The sequence below is a fragment of the Bidens hawaiensis genome, unplaced genomic scaffold, assembly GCF_021521415.1.
Source record: "Bidens hawaiensis isolate Kalapana, Puna unplaced genomic scaffold, B.hawaiensis_p1.1 tig00007028_1, whole genome shotgun sequence".
Lineage (NCBI taxonomy): Eukaryota > Viridiplantae > Streptophyta > Magnoliopsida > Asterales > Asteraceae > Bidens > Bidens hawaiensis.
This window is the reverse complement of record NW_027491480.1, coordinates 988,874-1,011,612: the sequence shown is the minus strand read 5'-3', so window position 1 is coordinate 1,011,612 and position 22,739 is coordinate 988,874. Positions and strand designations below refer to the sequence as shown.

Genomic DNA, 22,739 nt, shown 5'->3' with positions numbered 1-22,739 from the left:
CCGATATTTCACGGATATATCACCAATATTCCCGATATCATTGTTTTAAGTCTTAATTTTCAACTTTTAGTGTTTAATGTTGGTGTTTTGAATCTTAATCAATTCCTGCTTGCTACAATTGTTAGTGTTGCAAAAGGTTAATTTGATAATAGTATGAGAATATACTGAATTGTCAGTGCTAAAGTGCTATATATATAAATTCTACATGATATTAAAATTATCTATATCCCACCGATACCTCAAATATCGACCCTTGACCGATACCCGATATTTTTCCGCATTAACTGCTTAGCTCACAATATGAGGTTGAGCTTTAGAATAATAGTTTGAAATTAGGGATGAGATATGTATTGTATCGGTACCGAAAATCATAAATTCTTGGTACCGGTGCCGATACAGTACCGGTATTGAAGGTAAAAATTTAGGAAATATCGGTACCGATTCCGAACTCAAAACTACTGAATCGGTACCTTTACCATCGAATTTGCTCATCCTTATTAGAATGAGACGAGTTCGAGCTACTCTATCTCGAACTCCACTCTTGTCATGTACAGTTATACTCAATGTTGTTGAGACCGAATCGAACCGGTCCGAATGGCATTCAGTTGACTGACCGGTTCGGTTCTATGTATATCGTTCGTCTCCCAGAAAATCGGCTGGTTCGATTCGGTTCACCGGACCGGTTAAACTGATTTATTATGAATTTTTTTTAAAAAAATTTTATTTTTCAGTCTTAATCGTCGTTTATGGGAGAAAAGTTTTTTAACTGATTAAACATATGAACTGGTTGTCCATCCAATTTACTATCTGATCAGGTTATGAAAACATTGGTTATACCTCTTGTTACATATCTTAATTTTATGTATGTATTTTGGATAAATTCCAAAGTTTGACTAAATCCCAAAGTACACTTTGACTTACGTATAATCACAGTAACAATTTTTGGGTATGTTTAGCAAGGAGCTTTTAAGAAAAAGCTAATACTTAATTTAAAATCCTTGTTTGGTTGAAAGGAGCTTGAAACTTTTAGGTCATGAGAAAAAGCTTAAAACTCTAACCAGTAGCATTTAGAAAGAGCTACAAGCTTTTAGTATTTTAATTACTTAAATAACCTTTCAAATAAGTATATTTAATATTATTAGTTTTTAGTTATGCCCATTTTGATCATTTTATACATCGCTCCAACTAGTCCGTCAAACACCAAAATATATATAAAATACAAGCTTCCACTAGTCACCAGCTGCTTCCACCTACTTGCCATCATTTTGACAAACATACCCTTTATCACCCACATCATCTTCAACAATGGATACCCAAACCCTAATCCTCCACCTGCACTCACTCTCCGCCCTCAAATTCGGCGGCCCATTCACCCTCAAATCCGGCATCCAATCACCTCTCTACATCGACCTCCGCCTCACCATCTCCAACCCCACACTCCTCCGCCACATCTCCCACACTCTCGTCTCCACTCTCCCTCCGTCCACCAATTACGACGTCGTTTGCGGCGTTCCGTACACCGCTCTCCCGATCGCCACCGTCATCTCCACGTCCTACAATGTCCCCATGGTTATGAGACGCAAGGAGGTTAAAGGCTACGGTACTGCCAAGGCGATTGAAGGAGTTGTTAGAGGTGGTGATACGTGTTTGGTTGTTGAGGATTTGGTGACCAGTGGCGCCTCGGTTTTGGAGACGGTGGGGCCATTGCGTGCGGCTGGACTTAAGGTCTTAAGCGTGTAAATGAACACAACATTTATTTAATAAATGAACGGAGTTCATTTAATTAAACAATCGTTTGTTTGTTTGTTTGTTTATGTTTGTGAACATTTCTTCATTTACTTTCATTTATTTAATAAAGCAAATAAACCGATTAACTGAACCGTCCCGAAAACTGAAGTAACCGAACTAGTTTTGAAATCGATTATGTAGAAACCTGTTTGTAATTTTCTCGACCAAAACCGGTTCCAAACCGATTAACTGAACCGAAACCGGGCAAAAACGGGTCAAAACCGAACCGAAACTGATCGTACCATGGTAAGACACCGGTTTCAACCCGAACCGAAACCGATCATAAACCGGTTTTGACTTTTGTTGACCAAACCAAACCGGTTTTGAGTTCTAAACCGGTTTGTGCACCTCTACTTAGGTTAATTAAACGAGTGTTGTTTGTTTAGGTTGTAAATGAACTGAACGTTCACGGACTGTTTGGTAGAATGTTCATTTATGTTTTAATAACTACACAAGTAGTCATATTTATATTTAGGCATGTAAATGATCTGAGCGTTCGGCAGGAAGTTCGTTTATGTTCTTTCATTTAATAAATGAATGAATATGAACGGGATTTTTTTTTGCTTAATTAAACGAACGAACATGAACACACGTTTTGTTTTGTTCATTTATGTACGTGAACGTCCGTTTGTGTTCATTTATTTAATAAACAAACGAGCATGAACAAGATTTTATGTTCATTTAATTAAACGAACGACATCCGTAACACCATCTCTAACATTTTTTTTGTGTTCATTTAATCAAACGAACGAACATGAACACATGTTTTGCTCTGTTCCTTCATTTATGTTCATGAACGTTCGTTTATGTTAATTTATGTGCAATTATTTATTTCATTCGCTTATTTATTTTCATGCGATTATGTTTGTTCGTTTAAATTTTAATAAATACATAAGTAGTTATATTTAGGCTTGTACGTGTAAACGAACCGAACATTCACGAACTGTTAGTGAACTATTCGGCTGGAAGTTCGTATATGTTTATTTATTTCATAAACGGGCGAACATGAACAAGATATTTTGCTCAACTTATTAATCTACATAATTTTATGTCAACTTATGTTTGTTTGTATTCGTTTATGTTTGGTCAATTTTGTTCATTTGTGTTCGCTTATATTTGTTCATTTATGTGTGCTTAAGTTTGTTTCTTTATGTTGATTTAGGTTAATGATGCGGTGGTGTTGATTGATCGGGAGCAGGGCGGGAGGGAGAATTTGGCGGCGAATGGGGTTAGGCTTCATTCGGTGATGAAAATTAGGGATTTGGTTAGGGTTTTAAGGCGAGAAGGTAGGGTTAGTGAGGAGGATGAGGCGATGGTGCTTAGGTTTTTGAAAGAGAATAATAAGGTTGCTCCGTCAAGTGGTGTTTCGGCGAGTGGTGCGGAGGCGGTTAAGGTTAGGGTTTCGTATGGGGAGAGGGCTGAATTGGTGAAGAATCCGACTGCGAAAAAGTTGTTTCAGATTATGGTGGAGAAAGAGAGTAATTTGTGCTTATCAGCTGATGTGTCCACTGCTTCTGAATTGTTGACATTTGCTGATAAGGTGATTAATAATTTAATATCCTGTTTTGTTGAATTTATTTGAAGTTGTGCTTTGGATTTGCACGTTAAATCCATTTAATAAACTGGTCGGGTTCGGGTGGTATCTAATTGCTACTAAGTAGGTAACAAGTTAAAAATCATAATCTAACATTTTGTTTTTGGTTCTCTATAAAAAAGGTACAATTTTTTTGTGGTTCTTGATTTTGTGGTTAGTGTTGGTTATTCATTTATTATGCAGATTGGACCCGAGATCTGTATGTTGAAAACTCATGCGGACATTTTGCCTGATTTCACTCCTGATTTTGGATCCAAGCTTCGAGCGGTATATCTATAAACTCTTACAAAGGTTTCAGCTTTCGATTTCTAAGTTTGAAAATTTTATTTGTACTTATATGCTAAGTAAGTTGTTTGTACTTATATTATGATGAACTCATTTTAAATTGATTAATAGGGTATTTCGACCGGTTTTAATGAAAGCTAGAGAGCCAGACCATTAACTGTGGTTTCGAGAAACGTAAACTAAACCGACTAGGTTTGGTGTGCTGGGGGTAGTTTGGTCGTTTAACGGTTCGGTTTACACAGGTGGTTCCATGTTTTAAACTAGACCAAACCGTTAAACTGCTCAAACCAGACCGTTGAATCTCAAACTGGCTGACTTGCTTTGGTTTAAACTGTTCGGTTGATTTTAACGGTTTTTTAAAACCCCTAATATTTAACAATAATAATATGGTGAATGGCCTTTATTCTAATTCCGCTCACATTCCCTGCAATTTACCAAGATTGCAGACAAACATAATTTCCTTATTTTTGAAGACCGTAAATTTGCTGACATCGGCAACACGGTAACAATGCAGTACGAAGGGTGAGTATTATGCATTTTTCTCAACTAACAAAATTATTAGCAGAATAACAGTATTATTAATATTTCAGATTTTTGAAAATGAACTAATCAAAGCCGACTCGCTAACTTAACGCAGAGGCATCTTTCGTATATTGGAGTGGGCAGATATAGTGAATTGTCACATTATTTCGGGTCCAGGAATCGTTGACGGTCTGAAATCAAAGGTTTGTTGACTCTTTGATCTCTTTCGGTTTAGAGTCCCGTAGTGACCAGTACTAGGGGCTCGTTTTGAGCTCTAATTTTAAAGCTCAAGCTTGGCTCGGGTTCAGCAGGTTTATTATTTATTAAATAAATAATAGACTTGTAGGCTCATGACCTAGCTCGAGCTCGATAAGTGAAGCGCGGGCTTGGGCTCATTTGTCAAACAAGCTTATTTAGGCTTTGAGCTCTTTAAGCTCGGCTCGGTGATCACGAGTAGCTCACAAGTAGCTTGGCTTATTTACACCCCTAGGGTCAACATAAACGAGTTGATTAATTTGTTGACTTTTAGGGCTTACTTCGTGGAAGGGGGTTGTTTCTGCTTGCAGAAATGAGTTCGGCTGGTAACTATGCTAAAGGTGATTACACAACCGCAGCAGTAAAAATTGCAGAAGAGAATTCTGATTTTGTAATTGGGTTTATTTCGGTTAATCCCGCATCGTGGCCTGTGGGCCCGTCTAATCCCGCGTTTATTCACGCAACCCCGGGTGTTCAGTTGGTTAAAGGAGGTGATGGGTTGGGCCAGCAGTATAACACCCCATATTCTGTAAGTTATGAAATGTTTTTTTTTTTTATTTTTTTTTTATGTGTGTGTTTATTCAGGTTTGTGAAATATAAATGTTTTGATTTTTAGGTGATTTATGAGAGGGGTAGTGATATTATTATTGTCGGACGGGGAATAATAAAGGCTGATAATCCTGTTGATGCGGCTAGGGAGTATCGAGTCCAAGGTTGGAATGCATATTGCAAGCGAGTTGAGTGAGATCTATGACTTGGTCTTTAAGGTAAAGTACCAATGGTATTTTTCGGGTTTTGTACAGCGGTACAAGTATCCTATTAGGCATTAATATTTATTATTGGTATTTTGAAGTTGTTAGAAAATTTAAAGTTATTGAAAATATCATTAGTAGTGTACTTATTTGATATTTCAAGTTAGCTTTTGTAGTGAGTTTAAGATCAAGTTTCGTGTAATTGGAATTTTAATCTGTAAGATTTAACCGTGTATGGAAATAAGCGGGCATTAGAGTTGGTAAAGCGTGCTGTGTTGAACGAGCCTAACACGTATATATGCTCAATTAGCAGGTTACAAGACTCGGGCATATTTACGCTATTAAACATAATGACTTCAATAACATGAATGGCACGACTCATTTAACAAATAATTGACTAAACACAGTTAAAAAATAACAGGACATAATAAACATGATAAATAAAAGTTACCAACATATGCAATTAGTGTGCCCTGCTTGCGGTGCGCGCATATAATGTATATATGTGTGAACTCTCGGGTGGGCAAAGGTAAAATTGCACTAATTTTGACGTTATTTTACTAATTTTGTGAAAATAACGTTAAAAGTGATGGAAGGTTAATCAGGCATCATGTGGTGGCGTTGATAGCTGAAAGACAAGGGTACATGCACCAATCAGCCGGCGTCCCGATGATTGAGTGCTATGTGCCTTATGTAATATGTCCAAGGCTTGATGCAAAACTACTATCGAGCCGGGGGTCTCACCGGAAGCAGCCTCTCTATCCCCATGGGGTAGAGGTAAGACTGTCTACATCTTACCCTCCTCAGACCCTACCATAGCTTTGCTATTGGTGGGATATACTGAGTACGATGATGATGATATGCAATTAGTATTTAATATTTATTTTTTAAAATAAAGCTAAAAACCTATCATTTTAATAAATGGACCACTAGCATGTCTTATCGGCCGATCAACCTATTTAACATGATAAGCTAAGCATGTTATGCGTGTTAGAAACGGGTAAGCGGGTTGAACCCATTTAGACACCTTTAACTCTGTCATTAACGTGTTGGCCCGTTTATGGCTTTTTTTAACTTCATGTTGAGCTATGTCGGTGAGCAAATCGTGCTATAAATTGACAACCCTATGTAATTGATATCCAAATTATGTATGAGACATGATTCTACAATCTAGTATGATTGACTCAACCCGTCCACAACATAACCTGTTGGCTATTGCCATCTCTGCACCCATCGAGGATACTTGAAGTTTACAATGTTATTGAGTTAAATCATCGACGAATAATGCTTGATTACTACATATTTGTCCACCTTATAGTCATACCTGAAGTTTACACATTTTTAACTTTTTAATAAGTTATAATTCGTAAGGAGACAAAAATAAGGAATCCTAACACCCCCTAAGATTCTTCATTTGTTTTGTAGAGAATCAAATCGTTTGCTAAAGAAGATGGATGTTGAATAACACATGAGACAACTTTTAAGACCAAAAAGCCCTCACTTGCTTATAAATGATCTGTGTTATCTTTGACCAAAGAGGGAGCATATTATTAATTGTATTATGTAAGAATTAAGATTAAGATAAGAAACGATTATTATTTAAATATTTTATTTATTTATTTATGCAGGGATGAGAGAGATAGTTTACTCTTATATTTATTATCATAGCATTTTGGTTAAATTAAAAATTAAAAAGAATAGCGGGGACGACAACTTGGACAGGTGACCAGTGAATAGTCGGTGATATATATATATATATATATATATACATATATATATATATATCACCCTATATAATAAAAGAACCTGTTGGGACACGTGTCACCAGAATATTAACTTTGATACCATATTCGTCACTAGGTTATCCACGTTCTCCCCCTTTACATAGCTTCCTTCCTATGGAAGCTTCACCCTTACAAACACTCTCTTTCTTCCGTAAACTCCTAAATTGAAATTGAAAGCCTGCTACATATGTTTCCCCTTCTCATTTGCAATTTCAAAATTCAAAACACAGATGTCACACCCCGATCAAAGGCGGCGGAACATGCCGAGGTGTAATGATTGTTCATAAGCACATGACACTAATTAAAGTGACAGTATTTAATAAACTCATTTCATTTCACAACATCAAAAATGTCACATAAAAATTATCCATAAAATAACCATAAACAAGATATCACAAAATATGGCAAATTGATATTGTTCATTTTTACTAATATCTTAAGGTCTTTGATGTCGTTTTCTTCACAATCATAAATCAACCAAGATGCAAACCTGCAACATTTCATAAAATAAAGTTTGTCAACACAAAGGTCGGTGAGCAATTCATAAGTTTAATCATATTAGTATATAATAAAGATAGCCACAAAACTTGCATACGAAACGATAAATAAAAGTGGTAATTTGGATAAATAGATATCGCTAAACACATTAGCGACACCTAGCTATAAGGGGATGCCAAATAGTCTAGGATTTTATAGTTATCGTTAATTGCATTACGTTAACGACACCTTGCTATAAGGGGATGCCAAATAGTCTAGGATTTTATAGTTCCACCAACCAAAAGCGATAAACAGATAGGCATATAAGCATAGAACACCAAATCGAACAATTATTTAGGTAAAGTATACAACTACGTTTGTGGTTTAAGATTCAAATATAAAACATTTTGTTGAATAAGTATGAAATGTCACCCCCAAAATAAAAGATGGAAAATGGGATATGAAGTACTCACCTTCAAGTGGTAAACTTGAAAGATGATAATTTGGAGATTTGTCGGAACGACGAGTTTAACGCACAATGCCTAAAAAGAAAAGAAGTCTTGAATTTAGAAAGGTTGTCTTGAAGGTCTTTAAACAAAATAAATGTTGAGAAATGTAAATAATTAAAGTTCAAGGTTTAAAATGTGACTATTTAAGAATTTATAATAATAACCCTTTAAAAATGTAAGTTTGCTCGAAACCGGGTTAAAGTATCTAACCTTAATATTTACTCAACCTATGTTAAGTAATAAGGTGGGTAAAATGCAAGAATGCAAATCCCTTTGGAATAAAGATACTAAAACAGGTTTTTTTTATCGAGTGTTCGGGTTGTCGGTTCGGGTCTTGATAATTGGTCAAACACAAAGTCAACTTTCCAAAATATTGAATGTTATGAGATAACTCAGTAAAATTTAATAAGACTTAACCAAGTATGTAGTTCCATTGTTTTAGAACTAACAACGCACGTTAAGCGAGTGTTCGGTTTTGTCGGTCCAAACTTTGTTATGAGATCAAGTTGGATCCAACATTTCCAAGTACTTAAGAAAATATTTAAAAATCAATTTGTAACTATTTTTAAAGAAATATACAAGTCTTGATGGCTAAAAAAAAACACACTTGTGTGTCTTAAGCGAGCAAGAATCGGTTTGGTTCGGTTTCCATCTCACAACAAGTTCATAGATGGTTTCCAGATGTCCAATCACTAAAGAACTTGTATAATAATGTACAAATAAAAAAAATACCAAAAGTTAACAATAAAGTCTTTAAACAAAAGTTCGGTTTTCGGTTCAGATCGTGTTTCGGGTTAAGACCGAGGTAAGATTCTACAAACCCATAACCATAGAATTTGTAAAAATGATTTTAGAAACTTAGATCTAACACTAAGTATGTTTAAACAAACAAAACTAGTAACAAAGTTCGGTTTACGGTTTAGAGCTATTTACGGTTAAACCGAAGCATAGACTTTTAAAAACCCATAACCATGGAACTTGTAAACATGACCAACAAACTAAAATAAGCAAGATTAATATGTATGAACAAGTTATATAGATGTATATATATCAAGGACACGAAGTCCTCCATGAAGCCTTGCCTTATGGGGTCCGAAACCTCACCGACCGGAATCGGAGAAGTAACTACCAAAGGTAAACAAGGGGTGTATATTATATATATGTTGCACAACCATAAACAAATATTAATAAGGCTACATAAACTAATTAAGATGAAAAACCAAAATCCTTCAAGAACACTTAAGAAGATAACCTTGAATCTTTGATGTTTGAGAGAGTTTTTTTTTTGGAGTTGTAACAAGGGAAAATGAAGAGGAAAGGTGGTGTATATATAGGGTAATGTTGGTGGTCAAATATGGGTGTGAGACACAAGAGTTTTCATGTAAAATGGATCAAGACAAAAACACAAAACAAAAAAAAACATAATAAAAAAAAAATAATAATAAAAAAAATAAAAATAAAGGTAGGATGTTTTCAAGACCCAACAAGTGTGAAACAATATTGTAACATAAATCCATCATTTTGATTATAACATAAGCTTCGGTTTACAAATCGGGTCGGTTTACATAATAAACAAATACAAAAACGAATACAAATAAGACCCGAAATTGACGAATGTGACGACAGATCTGTACTCTCTCTCTTGAAAAGTTTTGAACACTCCTATTTTTGAGTTCACGATTCTCTAATTTCTGCTTTAACACTAACATTACACTCAATCTCAACAAACCCTAACTCAGTCTTTTGTTTTTCATTGTCGTTCGTTTGGTAAGCCGAGCAGTTGCGAGGGCCGGCGTTGCTGAGGTGAAGAAGTATGAAGGGCGATTCGGTTGAAAATTAGTGTGGAAATCGTCGAAGAAGCTTAAAAAAGGTATGATTTGTGGAAATTATGGTTGAAACTTTGCGTTTATGTCCTTAATTGGCACAAATTTTGATTGATAGGCTGAAAGAAGATATTATTTTAGGTCATTTTTTCCCCAAATTACTGAATTGGGTTATGAATATCTTTTAAGTAGATTTCTTTTTTGGTTGCAATAAAGGGAAATTATAAGTTTGAGTAACCATAAATCAAAATACAAAGTAGGAATGAAAAAAGTTTTTGATAATTTGGTTTTTAGTGGAAAAAACATCTTGCAAGCATGGGTTTGTATTAACCGGCCAATTTTCGATAATTCGGTTATCGGTGTTTGGTTAACAGCACGCAGGTTGGTTTTATATTTGGTCAATTTGTTTTAACCGGAATAATTTATTAGAAAATTTTTAACTAATATTATTTGACTATAAACTAATGTTCTTTTTAATTGCCTCTCCTTTTTAAGGGTGCTCGAACTATTTTTCACAAACAGCTATAGGAGACAAACAAGCAATTCAATAATGCCATTTCTTTTATGGAAGTTATAAAAGATTATTAGTTTCTCGCTTTGAGGTTTTTTTGCAATCATGTTTTTTTCTGGGACTAATTGGGATGCTTGTATTTGGTATAGTTTACATCAGCTAATCTCTTGAAAAACATTGGGTCACAACTTTATGTCTTGAAATAAAATGAAAGCATGCTAATCTACATTCTTAATTTCAACGTTTTGCTTCTCTTCCGTTTGGCTACTTAACGACCAACATTTTTTATTAAAATTATGTACAATATTATTCTTTTAGGTGTAGCCAGTATGCTTACAAATGTATAAATATTTGTTAGTTTTATGTGAGTATATGACTTTATGGACTTATCAATATATAAACGTAAGTTTAAAACTAAAAGCAATTAGTTCTTATTGATGTAGCAATATGCCAGTATGTTTACAAATTCCCAATTGGTTTGCTTTTCAGGACAAGAGAATGGGCGATGATGGAAAACCATTGATGTGGGGGCAAACAATCAGAAGCTATTGGACTATGAGTTCTATTATGCTTAGACAAAAGAGGGCCACCGGAAAGGTACATCACCGTTGATTTTTATTACTTCATATTTTTTATCTTAATACAATTATGTATTTCAAAGGTATATGATTTGTCGTTCAATATGATTCGACCCGTTAACAATTGATGTTTTAAAGAGTTATTATGACTTATATGGAATTATGGATAGAGCACTAATATGCTTTTTTGACCCATATGCATTTTGCAATTGAAAATTGAAACATAAATACAGTCATAGTAACTGAACTTTTATGCAGCCATTTGGCGATGGAACCTAGGCCTTTTAGCATTCGTACGCAAGGGTATATAGGTCTTTTTTATGTCTATGATTAAGTTGAATATGCAAATAGATTAAATGACTGGCTCATTTTGGTCATTTTTTATTTCTAAAGTCTGGCCCAATTTGGTCCATTCGAATGCAAGGGATGCGTTAGTTTGACTTTTAGAGGTCAAACAGTCATGAATATGGTTTGTTTTGTGAAGACAAAAGGAAATATTGTGATTTTTTTTGTTTATTCTACTTACTTGAATCCTTCCTTAATGTAGGGAAACTTGGTTACAACTGCATTTTTAGCCAAGGATGGAAACATCGTGATGAAGTAAAGTTCAAACTTTTGTACATTCGAAGAATAGCATCCCTTTTGAAGTGGAGTTAATGTAGGTAAACAAAATCGTATTTTGTAATATGTTTATGATTCTTTCTATATAATAGTTGCTCAATCATTGTAAGTTTTTTTTTTTTTAAAAAAAAACCATATATAATACACGGGCCTGAAGCTATTCTATTACCTTGCGTTGTAAATTTTTAGTTGATTGTAGTTGTTATGTTTTCATTAACAAATACAGTTAGCCAATTAAGTATATATTTTAAACTTGTTAACATTGTAGGGCATGTTTGATTGTGAAGTTTTTGAAACCTAATTTGGGTTAATTTGTTGTAATTGCGAGTTTTAACTCTTTTGGTTTGATATTTGAGTTCATGAGTAATTGAGATATGGGTCAATTTTGGTGTCAAAAGAGACTAGCCCTAGCGATTATGAAAGCCGGGTCAATATAAGAAGAGTTATTTTTTTATTCTAATAGTGTTTTGTTTTTTGTGTTTGATGTGTTTAAATGACGCGTGGTGTAACAATATAGTTTTGGTGTGGAGGAGACCGTTAAAGAAAGCTATGGGAATGATGAGACAAAGTTCTTTCCAAAAAGAGAATAAATAAAAGCATCAAATATCAATTTTTGTTCTATGTTCAATGCTTATTATTTCACTTCGACATTAGTTATAGAGTATATATCTTTTGTCATTTGTCTTCTTTTATATCGGCTATATGTAAATACATAAACACGCCCGTGCCTCGTAGCGCATGCCCATTCAAGTGTATCAAGCTTTTGATGGAAAACAAAAGCAGATGATTAAGTCTGACCCGCTAAAGCATACAAAAGATACTTTGTTTAATGCATGCATAAATATTTTGGGTTACATATTTTGTTTCATTATTAAATTTTCATATATTATATTTATTAATATGTTTTAAATATATTTTTTTAATCCGTGTATCACACGGGTATATAGACTAGTATATATATAAAATAAGAATAGAATACAAACTTTATTATTTATTCTTGAAAGTATAGACTGTAGAAAGTGATTTAGACCTCTAATGTTGTTCAGAGGGGCTTTAAAGTCCCTCGACGTTATCGTTACGTAGAAAACGGGGCTTTGAAGCCTTTCTTCATAACAATCCGTTGTGGTTTACAGCCCCTTTACCGTCCCATTATATATATACACATGTATATGTATGTGTGTGTATGAAAGAGGGAGAGAGAAAAAAAAACACATGGCCCCACCAAAACCCCTATACCGTCGTCCGCTGGTCGTCCGAAGCAACCCCCTCCCCATCTTAAATGCCCCTTTACCGCCCCATGTTAAAGCCCATAGTGAGCAATATAATCAATTCAAATTAATTATTGTATTAAGATGTTATATGACCATAAACTGTTTGATTTAATGACTAAAAGGGTAAAACAATAAAAACTTTTATATACTTTGCTATTTTTTTAAATAATAATTACTTTTGTGAATAAATGTAAAATATTAGTACACGTTTTAAATGGATAACTTTTTTGAGTTTACGTTTTATGTTCAATAGTAGTATCGTATCATAAATTCCTACATTTTTATAAAAATTAAAGTATTATTTCAAAAAAGCCTCAAGTCATGGACACAATTTAATGCATTTCATCATACTTCATCCACAAGTATTCTTTCTAAAACTATGTCTCCACAAAACATCCGAAAGTCTAAAATAAAAATACCTCTGCTACAGCGTGTATGCCTACAGCTACGATGCGGGTGCTCGATTTATATATCTCAGTTATGTCATAAATATTTTATACATTTAATAAAAAAATATAATGTCAAATATACTTATTTTAGTTCACAATCATATTTATGACACTTGTACTCTTTCGATGCGTGTTAGATATTTGAGATGTAATCAAGCGTGCACGCGTGCTTGATAATGAAGAAGATGAACCCAATATAACGTAATTATAAAAGATTTTGGGTTTATGCCAGATCTACGGCCTTTAGGGGTTGGCAAACAAGTGTAGGAAGGTTCCATAAAAGTAATATGGTCACAATCAGAACAATGACAAGTAACATTTCTAGTTGATATTTTTTAGGTGAATAAAAATCTTGTTATCAACATGATTTATAGTCAAATAAATATGACTGACTGATGATTTTATGAAATAAACAGTCTAGAATAAAAAAAAAATTCTTGTTTATTTATTGATTTTTAAAATTGTTAATTGGTTTAGTGGAAAAATGTGTCATACATTATTTTATATTTTGTTTTCCTTTTTTGAATTTTTTTTGTAATATTCTTTTAATTAAGTTTTAAATAATAATAAAATAAAAGAAAAAAATATTAATTTTTAGCTAAAATAATAAAGAATTCAATGAACTGAACATGTTTGGATACACTTTTAAGCATATAACTATATTTTTTTGGTTTCTCTCGTGATTGCTATAACGAGTGTTAATATCACAATGTTATCATAACGCGCAAACCAATCCATCCAAATTCTTGCTATGTCTTCGTGGAAGCGTGCAAGGGTTAAATAATGCCTTTTGCACAAATTGGGTATTTTCAAAAATCGGAACTGAGTAGGAACCAGCTACAGATATGAGAGGTAGGAACCAGTTTTGGGCATGGTCAGGTATTTGACCGGGGTTTTCCGGGTGTGTTCAGGTCAGGTCCGGGTTTAGACCGGGGAAAAGGTGGAACTGTTTCTGGCTAGTCTGGGCCAGGTCCGGTTCCGAGTGTACGATTCTTCCGAAGAACCGAAACTCAATTCGTATCTACAGGTCAAACTAGGTAGGAACCGATTCTAGATCGAATATGGAACCCATATTTTTACCCACCTCTATCTTTAGTTTTGAATTTTGATATAAACCCCAGACCTAAATGATAAAATCCAACTTTTGACGATTCAACATTACATCATTCCGTGAGAAAGCAAGCAAGCTTTGTTTGTTTAAGTCAAACAAAAGGCCAAGTCAATACCACCCATTCTTCAATCACACAAATATCCCACATGCAAAAGTCATCACACCTAACCAAATCACACCTCACCAAATCACATTGCCAGCTTCATTTCATCATTTTGTCTACACAATCACACCGCCAATTTCACCTAAACCCCTTCACATTTCTTCTTAAAGATTCAAACTTTCCATCTGGGTGTTGTAGATTTACTCGATTTTTGTCATATTCTTTCGATTTTTGAACTGAATCGAGAAAATTGAAGGCGAATTTGTGATAAAGATTGATTTTTTTCATCTGGGTATTGAAAATTCAATCGATTTTTATCAATTTTGTTCAGTTTATGAGCTGAATCAAGAATTTTGAAGGCGAATTTGTGATAAAGATTGAATTTTTTCATCTGGGTATCGACGATTCAATCGATTTTTATCAAATTCGTTCAATTTATAAACTGAATCGAGAAAATTGAAGGTGAATTTGTGATAAAGATTGAAAAATTTCATCTGGGTATTGAAGATTCAATCGATTACTGTCCTAAAGATTGAATTTTTCTATCTGGGTATTGACGATTTAATCGGTTAGTGGCTCAAAGATGGCGATTGAATCATCTTTGACTCAACAAATCGCGGGAAAGAAGACAACGCAGTTGGAGCAATTCGACTGCGATTCGGTTGAATCATCGTTGACTCAGGTTAGTATTTTCATCAATTGTTTGAAGGGTTTTATTTTATTTTATTTTATTTTTAAGAATTTCGATTTGGAAGAGATGCTGAACAATTGAAAAATGAGATAAGATAACTTAAAATTAAAGTTATATAATCCATTAATTCTAGAGTTATGAATAATTGAAAAATGAGAACTGATTTTAAGCTCACATAAGATCAAGGTTGCAAAAGTCGCTAGGCGGTCGACTGGGGAGTTGGGTCTACTCGGACTACTCGGGGAGTAGTCGGAGAGTACTCGGACATGCTAAATATAAAGAAAATCAAATTTTGGTATTATATATATGTCAAAAATTAATATGGTTCACGTAAAAAAAGGTATTCTAGCCTACTCAGCGTCACCTAGCCTGACTTTTAACCAACATGGGAATTATGTTTTACCTTTTTAAGTTAAAATCGGCTCAAGTTAACCGACTAGATCCAATTCTGGCTAATGTTGACCACCATTGACTGATTCCAAGTAACTAGGCGGAGTTAGAGAAAGTCGTCTCAGGACCCGCTTTTACAACCATGCATAAGATTATTAATGGTTAAGCGAGTTGTGGGAGATCATAAAGAAGTTAAATTTGGTGGGGGGGGGGGGGTGGTGGAAAAATGAAAGAAAACATATATTGAGATTAGGAGAAAAGATAAAGAAGCCAAATAATCGAGTTTGGGCCTGATTATGGGCCACATCCAGCCATTTTATGGGTTGGTTGTGGCCCACTGACCCTATAACTTGTCTATGTTAAAAAGTTATCCACATACCCCCCTATGCATATATTTAGGGGGTATGCATATGATTCCCGTCTAGCAGAGTTTTGAATTATGTATAATGTATTACTATTAACTCCTAAAGGTTACATGCCTATTGAAAACTACGAGTTATAGGGTATTGGTGGGGCCCAGTGAGTTTTCCCGGATGGGTTTGCACGGATACCAATAAAAAGTTTTAATAAGCAATCCCAAACACCCGTTTAAGATTCATGCATTATCTTGTGTTTGATAGGGAGATGGTGATATGGAATCCTCTTCGGTTTCTTCATCAATGCAAGGCTCAATATCAAGTGCCACATCGTCACTCGATCAATATAGTAGCAATGTCAAAGAAGAAACCTCACAAAAGAAACAACTAAAGAAGTCGATTTCAAAGACAGTCGCGTCTTTCGGCAGCTTCATGTCTTCAAGAAGGCGGGCCCAGTCAAAGCTCAGTCAAACTTCCGTAAAATTGTCAGACGATGGGTCAACTTCAACCACACCAACACATCCTTCTTCCATTGAAGTATCGGATGAATCTTTTAATTATGTTCAGGTACTCCTCATATTCACAAAAGTCAAAACACAAAACATGTTTGACTTCATAAGTCAAACATAAGACAAACATCATCCCACGAAAGTTGAAAATTGCAATAAAGGGTATCATACTTTTACTTCACTCATGAATGCCATGAAATGGTTATTAGATTATAAAAGTAGTTACTAATTGATTATTTAGGGAAATCTTGACCAATTTTGATCCGAACCCGTAAAATGTGACCGAACAGTTTTATCATGGTTTTTGAAAAATGGATGCTTTTTGTGAATTTTTTGTTTAAAGTTAGTTACTAATTGATTATGCAGAAAATCACGAAAATAGTCATTTTCTTGGGTGTGTTATATTGGTTATGTCAGAACAATTTCACACATATAGCAATAAAAAACGCGAATCGTTGGTCGTGTATCTACTTTTACTCGCGCGTTACCTTTCGCGTAAATGTAGTAATTTTAACTTTTAACTCCAATTTACCAAATTTTATATTGATGCATACTTATTTGTCAATTGTTGTTATTATAAATGTAGACAATATGATCTGGTTAATTAATTTATTTTGTCATTATCAATATATATCACATTTGACCAATAGTCAAGTGGTGAGTTGTGAGAATGAATAAGAATTAAATGCATAGGACAACTGCCGACTTCCCACCCCAACCCTCTAAATTTCAAGATTTTAGTTGTGCATATTAAATGCAAATTTATTAGTTAATGTTGACAGTTTCAGGTGTTGATTGAACAGCTTTTTTCCAAGTTATTTGAGTTACAATAATTTTAAAATGATTTAGAATTCAGTATATTATATCTAAATATATGAAAGAAATAAAAAGTTTATATGTGTTTATTTATTAAAAAAAAAATAAAAGTACATATCTAGTTTGAATTCAAATATTCGGGTCAACGTTTACAAGCTCGAATTAGATTCGAAAAAACTGTATGTGTTTTATTATTAAAAAAAAGGTAATAATACGTGTATATAGTTTGAATTAAGAAAAAAAAACTATATGTATGCATTTATTGAAAATTAAAAGAATGCATAGATAGTTTGAATTCGGATATTCGGTTCGAAAATCACAACTTCAAATACGATTCGGAAAGCAAATTCGGAATTCACAGACCGGGTTTCAAAATTTTCGAGTTTAATTCGAATAATGAACAATTGTTACGAATACTGTTTAAAAACTATATTAAATAAAAAATCTAGGATTTCAAATTTTTCGAGTCTGATTCGAATAATGAACATATGATTGTTTCTATTTCAGAAACCTATGCCAAGGTTCACAAGAACAGGAAGTCTAAGATCTGTCAAGATCTTCAGAACCAACAGCAAGAACCGAAATAAGAACAAGACAACTTCCAAAGCGAAAACATCTTCAACCGACAACTTTTCACAAGTTTCAGAAGAATCCCACGTGGAACGGGCCACATTCTCGTCCATTCTCAAAGACTCAAAGTTTCCCGAACACCTTAAACACCAATCCCACCCATCAGAACCCGAAGAAGTACTCCCGGTAGCAAAAGTTTGTCCGTATCAACATTGTTCTCTGCACGGCCACCATCACCACCACGAGCCCCCAGTAAAACGCTTTGCATACCTTAAAAGACGCACGGCAAACAACCCGAAGATCACGAATTCCAAGACCCAAGAAACGGATAAAAGTTTTGTGAAAAAACGAGACCCGAAAGTAACTAAAAAGGTGTCTGACCACAAGAAAGATGTTGATTTCTCGATAGAGTTTTATGCTAAAACAAGATTTGAACCGCATTCGGGCCATGCTCATGCTCATGATGACGCTGAGTTTGCTGATATGTTATTCGGGGTTAACAGCCTCGAAGAGAAGAAAAACGAGATACCCGTTTCAAAAAATCAAGACTTTAGTGATTTAAGCGACGAGAAAGACGAGAATTCAAATGGGTCGAAGCGGGTTCTTGAAAAGAAACAATCTTTAAAGAAAAAGAATTCAAATGGTCATGATGATGCTGAGTTTGCTGATATGACGAAAAGCGAGATACCCGTTTCAAAAAATCGTGATTTTAGTGATTTAAACGACGAGAAAGACGAGAACTCAAACGGGTCGAAGCGGGTTCTTGAAAAGAAGAAATCTTTAAGGAAAAAGAACCGGATAAGCATGTGGGGTATGATCCATCAGCATATGGTATCCGGTCTTGCAGCAGAATCCGGGGACACTAATGTTCAAAAAGTGGATGAAGAACCGATATCGGAAACTAAAGGTTCATACTCATAATTCATGTTTTTCATTCATTAAGATACCATTTCATGCACGAGGTGCAACCATGAGCTGCTTGAGATCGGCTCGCTAAAACCTCCCGAGCCGAGCTTAAACGGGCTCAAGCCTAAGAATAAGCTTGTTTGATAAACGAGCCTGAACCAGAGCTTCACTTATCAGGCTCTAGTTGGCTCACGAGCCTATTATTTATTTATTTTTTATTTAATAAATAATAATATATTAAGTATATTTATATAATAAATATTATAATTGAACTATATAAAAGTAACTAAAAGTATATATAAATTAATTCATAAGGAATATCGCTCGAGCTTTAGAAATAAAGCTTGAATCGGGCTCGGCTCAGTTACATATCTATGCCTTAAACGATATATGAGAATCGGTAAATACAAAGGTTGCTGATTTAACTTAATTTTTTATAACAGATCTTGATGATGCTGCGAGTCAAGAAACCGAGCTCAGAAAGATGTTCGCGATCAAACTTGTACGTGACGCAATCGAGAAGATACTTCTTCCAGAAGTTCAAGACGATCAGTCGACTACAAGTGAAGTAATATCCGAACAAGATTTATCAAAAAAGACTGAAATATCGAGTGACCCGAAAGATGAATCTCTGGCACCGGTGACTGAACGAAAACCCGCCAAGAAAACCGTGAAAGATACACCGAGCCGGTGGAGCCATCTAAAGAAAGTCATTCTTTTAACGAAGTTCGTTAAAGAACTCGAAAAGGTTAAGAAATTCAATCCCCGGAAACCCCGACACCTTCCGGTGGTGGCGGAGGCGGAACCGGAAACTGTGTCGCTCAGACGATTGGCGGCAGGCGGCAAGAAAAACTCGGATGAGTGGATGCTTGATTATGCTCTTCAGAAGGTGGTGAGTGAACTCGCTCCGACTCAGAAACGGAAAGTGGCTTTGCTTGTTAAGGCGTTTGAAACCGTGGCTCCGGGGAACGATGATTTAGCGGAATCGGAATGTAGTGATGAAATTCTACGAGCTGGGTCTGAATCGAAAGGTAAACAAACTTCGAGATAGGACTGTAAAAGAACTAAACTGACAAACATAACGGGCTTTTGCGTTTGTCTTCGTTCATTAAGAAAATGAACGTGTTCGTGTTCAATTATGCTCGTTATAAACGAACGGTTCACGAACATAAACAAACACAAATGAACGAACATACTTGAGCAAACACGAACATGGCATGTTAGCGTTTGTTCGTTTAACTTTAGCCGAACAACGATCGAACACGGACAATTAAACAAATGGGGTTTTCTTGTTTATGTTCATTCGTTAAGAAATGAGTATGTTCATGACATAAACGAACACTAAAGGCCGAACATAGATTAACGAACATAATCAAGCAAACACCAGTTAGAAGTATTAACGAACATAAACAAACGTTTACAGACAAAAATGAACGAACGAGACATGTGTTTATGTTGTTCATGTTCGTTCGTTTATCAAATAAACAAGCATTAACAAACTTTCCATTAGACAGTTCACCGAACATTTGGTTCATTTACAGGCAAACTTCAAGAGATCAATGAACTTCAAGAGGTGAATGTATCGAGTTCATTTCCTAACAAGACTGAAGACCCGAAACAGGATTTGGAGAAAGAAAAGCACTTGAAAATGTGGCATATGATCTACCAACACGTGGCGACCGACATCGCGACAAGGATCGGATCGGACCTCCTTGTCAGCGACGAAGAGTCAACAAACGGTGACGAGAAGAATCCGCAAGAAGATGATAATAATCAAACCGAACGAAGTTACCGGATCCAGTTCACCATAAGTGACGCCGTTAAACTCGTTCAAGAATCCGTCAACGAAATCCTCCTTCCCGACGTTCCTGATAATATTTCAGACGACACTCAGTCGGTTGCAACCGACATTTCCGATAATATTTCACCAGACACTCAGTCGGTTGCAACTGACGCTCCTGACACTAAGTCGGTTGCAACCGACATTCATGATAATATTTCACAAGACACTCAGTCGGTTGCAACCGACACTCCTGATAATATTTCACCCAACACTCAGTCGGTTGCAACCGACATCGGGTCCGAGCCCAAACAAGCACCCATTATAAACCCCGATGAAAACACGAAACCGACAATTACAAGATTACAGCATCAAAAGTCAAAGAACTGGGCCAAACTGAAGAAACTGATCTTGCTAAACCGATCGATCCGGGCTTTAGAAGGTTTCAGAAGCATGAAAACACAAACCCCGCAACGAGAAACATTAAAAAGTGACCACGAAGATGAACGGGTCGAGTTGAGGCGACAAATGATGGATGAACGGAAGAAAGCTGAGCAATGGATGCTGGATTATGCGGTTCAACATATCGTGACTAAGTTAACTCCCAGTCGTAAAAAGAGAGTCTCGATGCTCGTTGAAGCTTTCGAGGCGGTCGTCCCGCTTCCAGACATTTGAATATCCGACAACGCTTTTAAACGTTTGTTGCGTTAAGGCAGGTACGGTTGATCTGCGAACGACGTGTCGTATGTTTTCGTATTGATAGTTTGATACTTGTGTTGGTATATAGATATTTGTTGATTATTGAGTGGTAAAACAAATGTATTTCCAGTCAATTTTTGTTGTATAGTCATCAGTTGTTTGTTTCTCATGTTAGTTATAGTAGTTATGAATTTTGCATACAAGGAGTTTAATGAAATATTATTATAATTAATTTGAGAAATAAACGCACTCGCTTTGAATATGTGAACGGTTATTTGAATTTGTTTATGTTCGTTCGTTTACATTTATTTATGTTAGTTTATGTTTGTATAGATTAGGGGTGCAAACGAGTTGAGCTGCTCACGAGCTACTCGAGATCGGCTCGTTAAAAAGCTTGATCGAGCCTGAGCTCAGAAAGTAAGCTCGTTTTATAATCGAGCCCGAGCCCGAGCTTCACTTATCAACTCGAGCCGGCTCGCAAGGCTAAACAAGGCTGTCATTTATGTAATTTTTATAAATATATATTTAATAATTATTAATTAATATATGTAATGTTATGAAAAAATAAATAAAAATAACTAAATAATATATTTTTATACATAAAATTAAAATAAAAAATATATATAGAAATAATTATAATTATATAAAAAATAATTGAGAAATGGTAAACGAGCCGAGCTCGAGCTTGAGAATCTACTCACGAGCCGAGCTTTGAAAATAGAGCTCAAAACGAGCCGAGTTCGAGCTTGAGCTCTGTGTAAGTTAAACGCCGCGCTCAGCTTTGTCGAGCTCGGGCTCGGCTCGTTTACACCCCTAGTTTATATTAATTTCTTTAAGTCGCTTGTTTATGCTCGTTAATATTTCATTACAATTTAGTCTATTTTTAGAAACGTTTTAGGTCTAACACATTGTTGTTTACATTTACTTTATTCGGTTGTAGCACAATGATTTTCATTAATCTATGTCCAGTTTTGCTCGTTTGTTTATATTATCAAAAAAATGAACATAAACGAACACGAAACTCATATTCGTTAAATTGTTGTGGTAACTGAGTGTTTGGTTAAAGTTAAACGGACGAACACAAACATTTTATGTTTTGGTGAAATTTAATCAATTTTCTATTAAAGGTGATTATAAAATTATAAAATATTGTATTTTTTTATATTTAAGTTGAATATTCAAAATGAGCTCATGATTCATGTTTGTTTTGTTTTTCAGTTTTTTGGCATAAAAGGTCCCCCATGAATACTCCGATTACAATTTCACTTCTAATATGATTGCGGGCGAGAAAAATAGTAAAATGTCACACTTTCTTTGTTCGAGTTCACATGTCTGATACGTTTTTCGATTTTGTTTCACGTTTAGTTTGAAACTCTTAACCCGCAATTAGAACCCGACGACCCGATTAGCATCCTTGATTTAATGGATCCTCATTTGCAAATAGAAAACTTGAGGGTGAATAATGTATATAATAATGTATATAAGCTAAAAATTAGGCCATGTTTATATTATAGGTTCAAATGGTCAACAAGGGCGTGTTATCACAACGTTACATTGTGGCCAAATTTTGATTTTTGAGTTCTATAAAT

At 35.0% G+C, this 22,739-nt stretch overlaps 2 protein-coding genes across 2 annotated transcripts; both read left to right on the top strand.

Moving 5' to 3' along the window:
• The first annotated feature begins 1,289 nt into the window (after nt 1–1,289).
• Nucleotides 1,290–5,252, top strand: LOC143634150 (uridine 5'-monophosphate synthase-like). The gene is made up of 7 exons (XM_077102310.1): nt 1,290–1,725; nt 2,951–3,328; nt 3,566–3,649; nt 4,107–4,189; nt 4,305–4,392; nt 4,719–4,973; nt 5,061–5,252. Exons 1-7 carry the CDS (start codon nt 1,306–1,308, stop codon nt 5,187–5,189), a joined length of 1,437 nt encoding a protein of 478 aa, XP_076958425.1. The 5' UTR covers nt 1,290–1,305; the 3' UTR covers nt 5,190–5,252.
• A 9,764-nt stretch (nt 5,253–15,016) lies between these two features.
• LOC143634202 (uncharacterized) lies at nt 15,017–21,151 on the top strand. Its single transcript, XM_077102355.1, has 5 exons — nt 15,017–15,115; nt 16,135–16,437; nt 17,703–18,672; nt 19,115–19,702; nt 20,213–21,151. The coding sequence occupies exons 1-5, from the start codon at nt 15,017–15,019 to the stop codon at nt 21,124–21,126; spliced, it is 2,874 nt and encodes a 957-aa protein (XP_076958470.1). The 3' UTR covers nt 21,127–21,151.
• The last annotated feature ends 1,588 nt before the right edge of the window (nt 21,152–22,739 follow it).

Coding starts and splice junctions, on each gene's coding strand:
- LOC143634150 (XM_077102310.1), top strand. CDS start 1,306: ATGGATACCCAAACCCTAATCCTCCACCTGCACTCACTCTCCGCCCTC. Junction 3,329..3,565: donor TGTTGACATTTGCTGATAAG/GTGATTAATAAT, acceptor TTTATTATGCAG/ATTGGACCCGAGATCTGTAT. Junction 4,190..4,304: donor GTAACAATGCAGTACGAAGG/GTGAGTATTATG, acceptor AACTTAACGCAG/AGGCATCTTTCGTATATTGG.
- LOC143634202 (XM_077102355.1), top strand. CDS start 15,017: ATGGCGATTGAATCATCTTTGACTCAACAAATCGCGGGAAAGAAGACA. Junction 16,438..17,702: donor AATCTTTTAATTATGTTCAG/GTACTCCTCATA, acceptor TTTCTATTTCAG/AAACCTATGCCAAGGTTCAC. Junction 18,673..19,114: donor ACCGATATCGGAAACTAAAG/GTTCATACTCAT, acceptor TTTTTATAACAG/ATCTTGATGATGCTGCGAGT.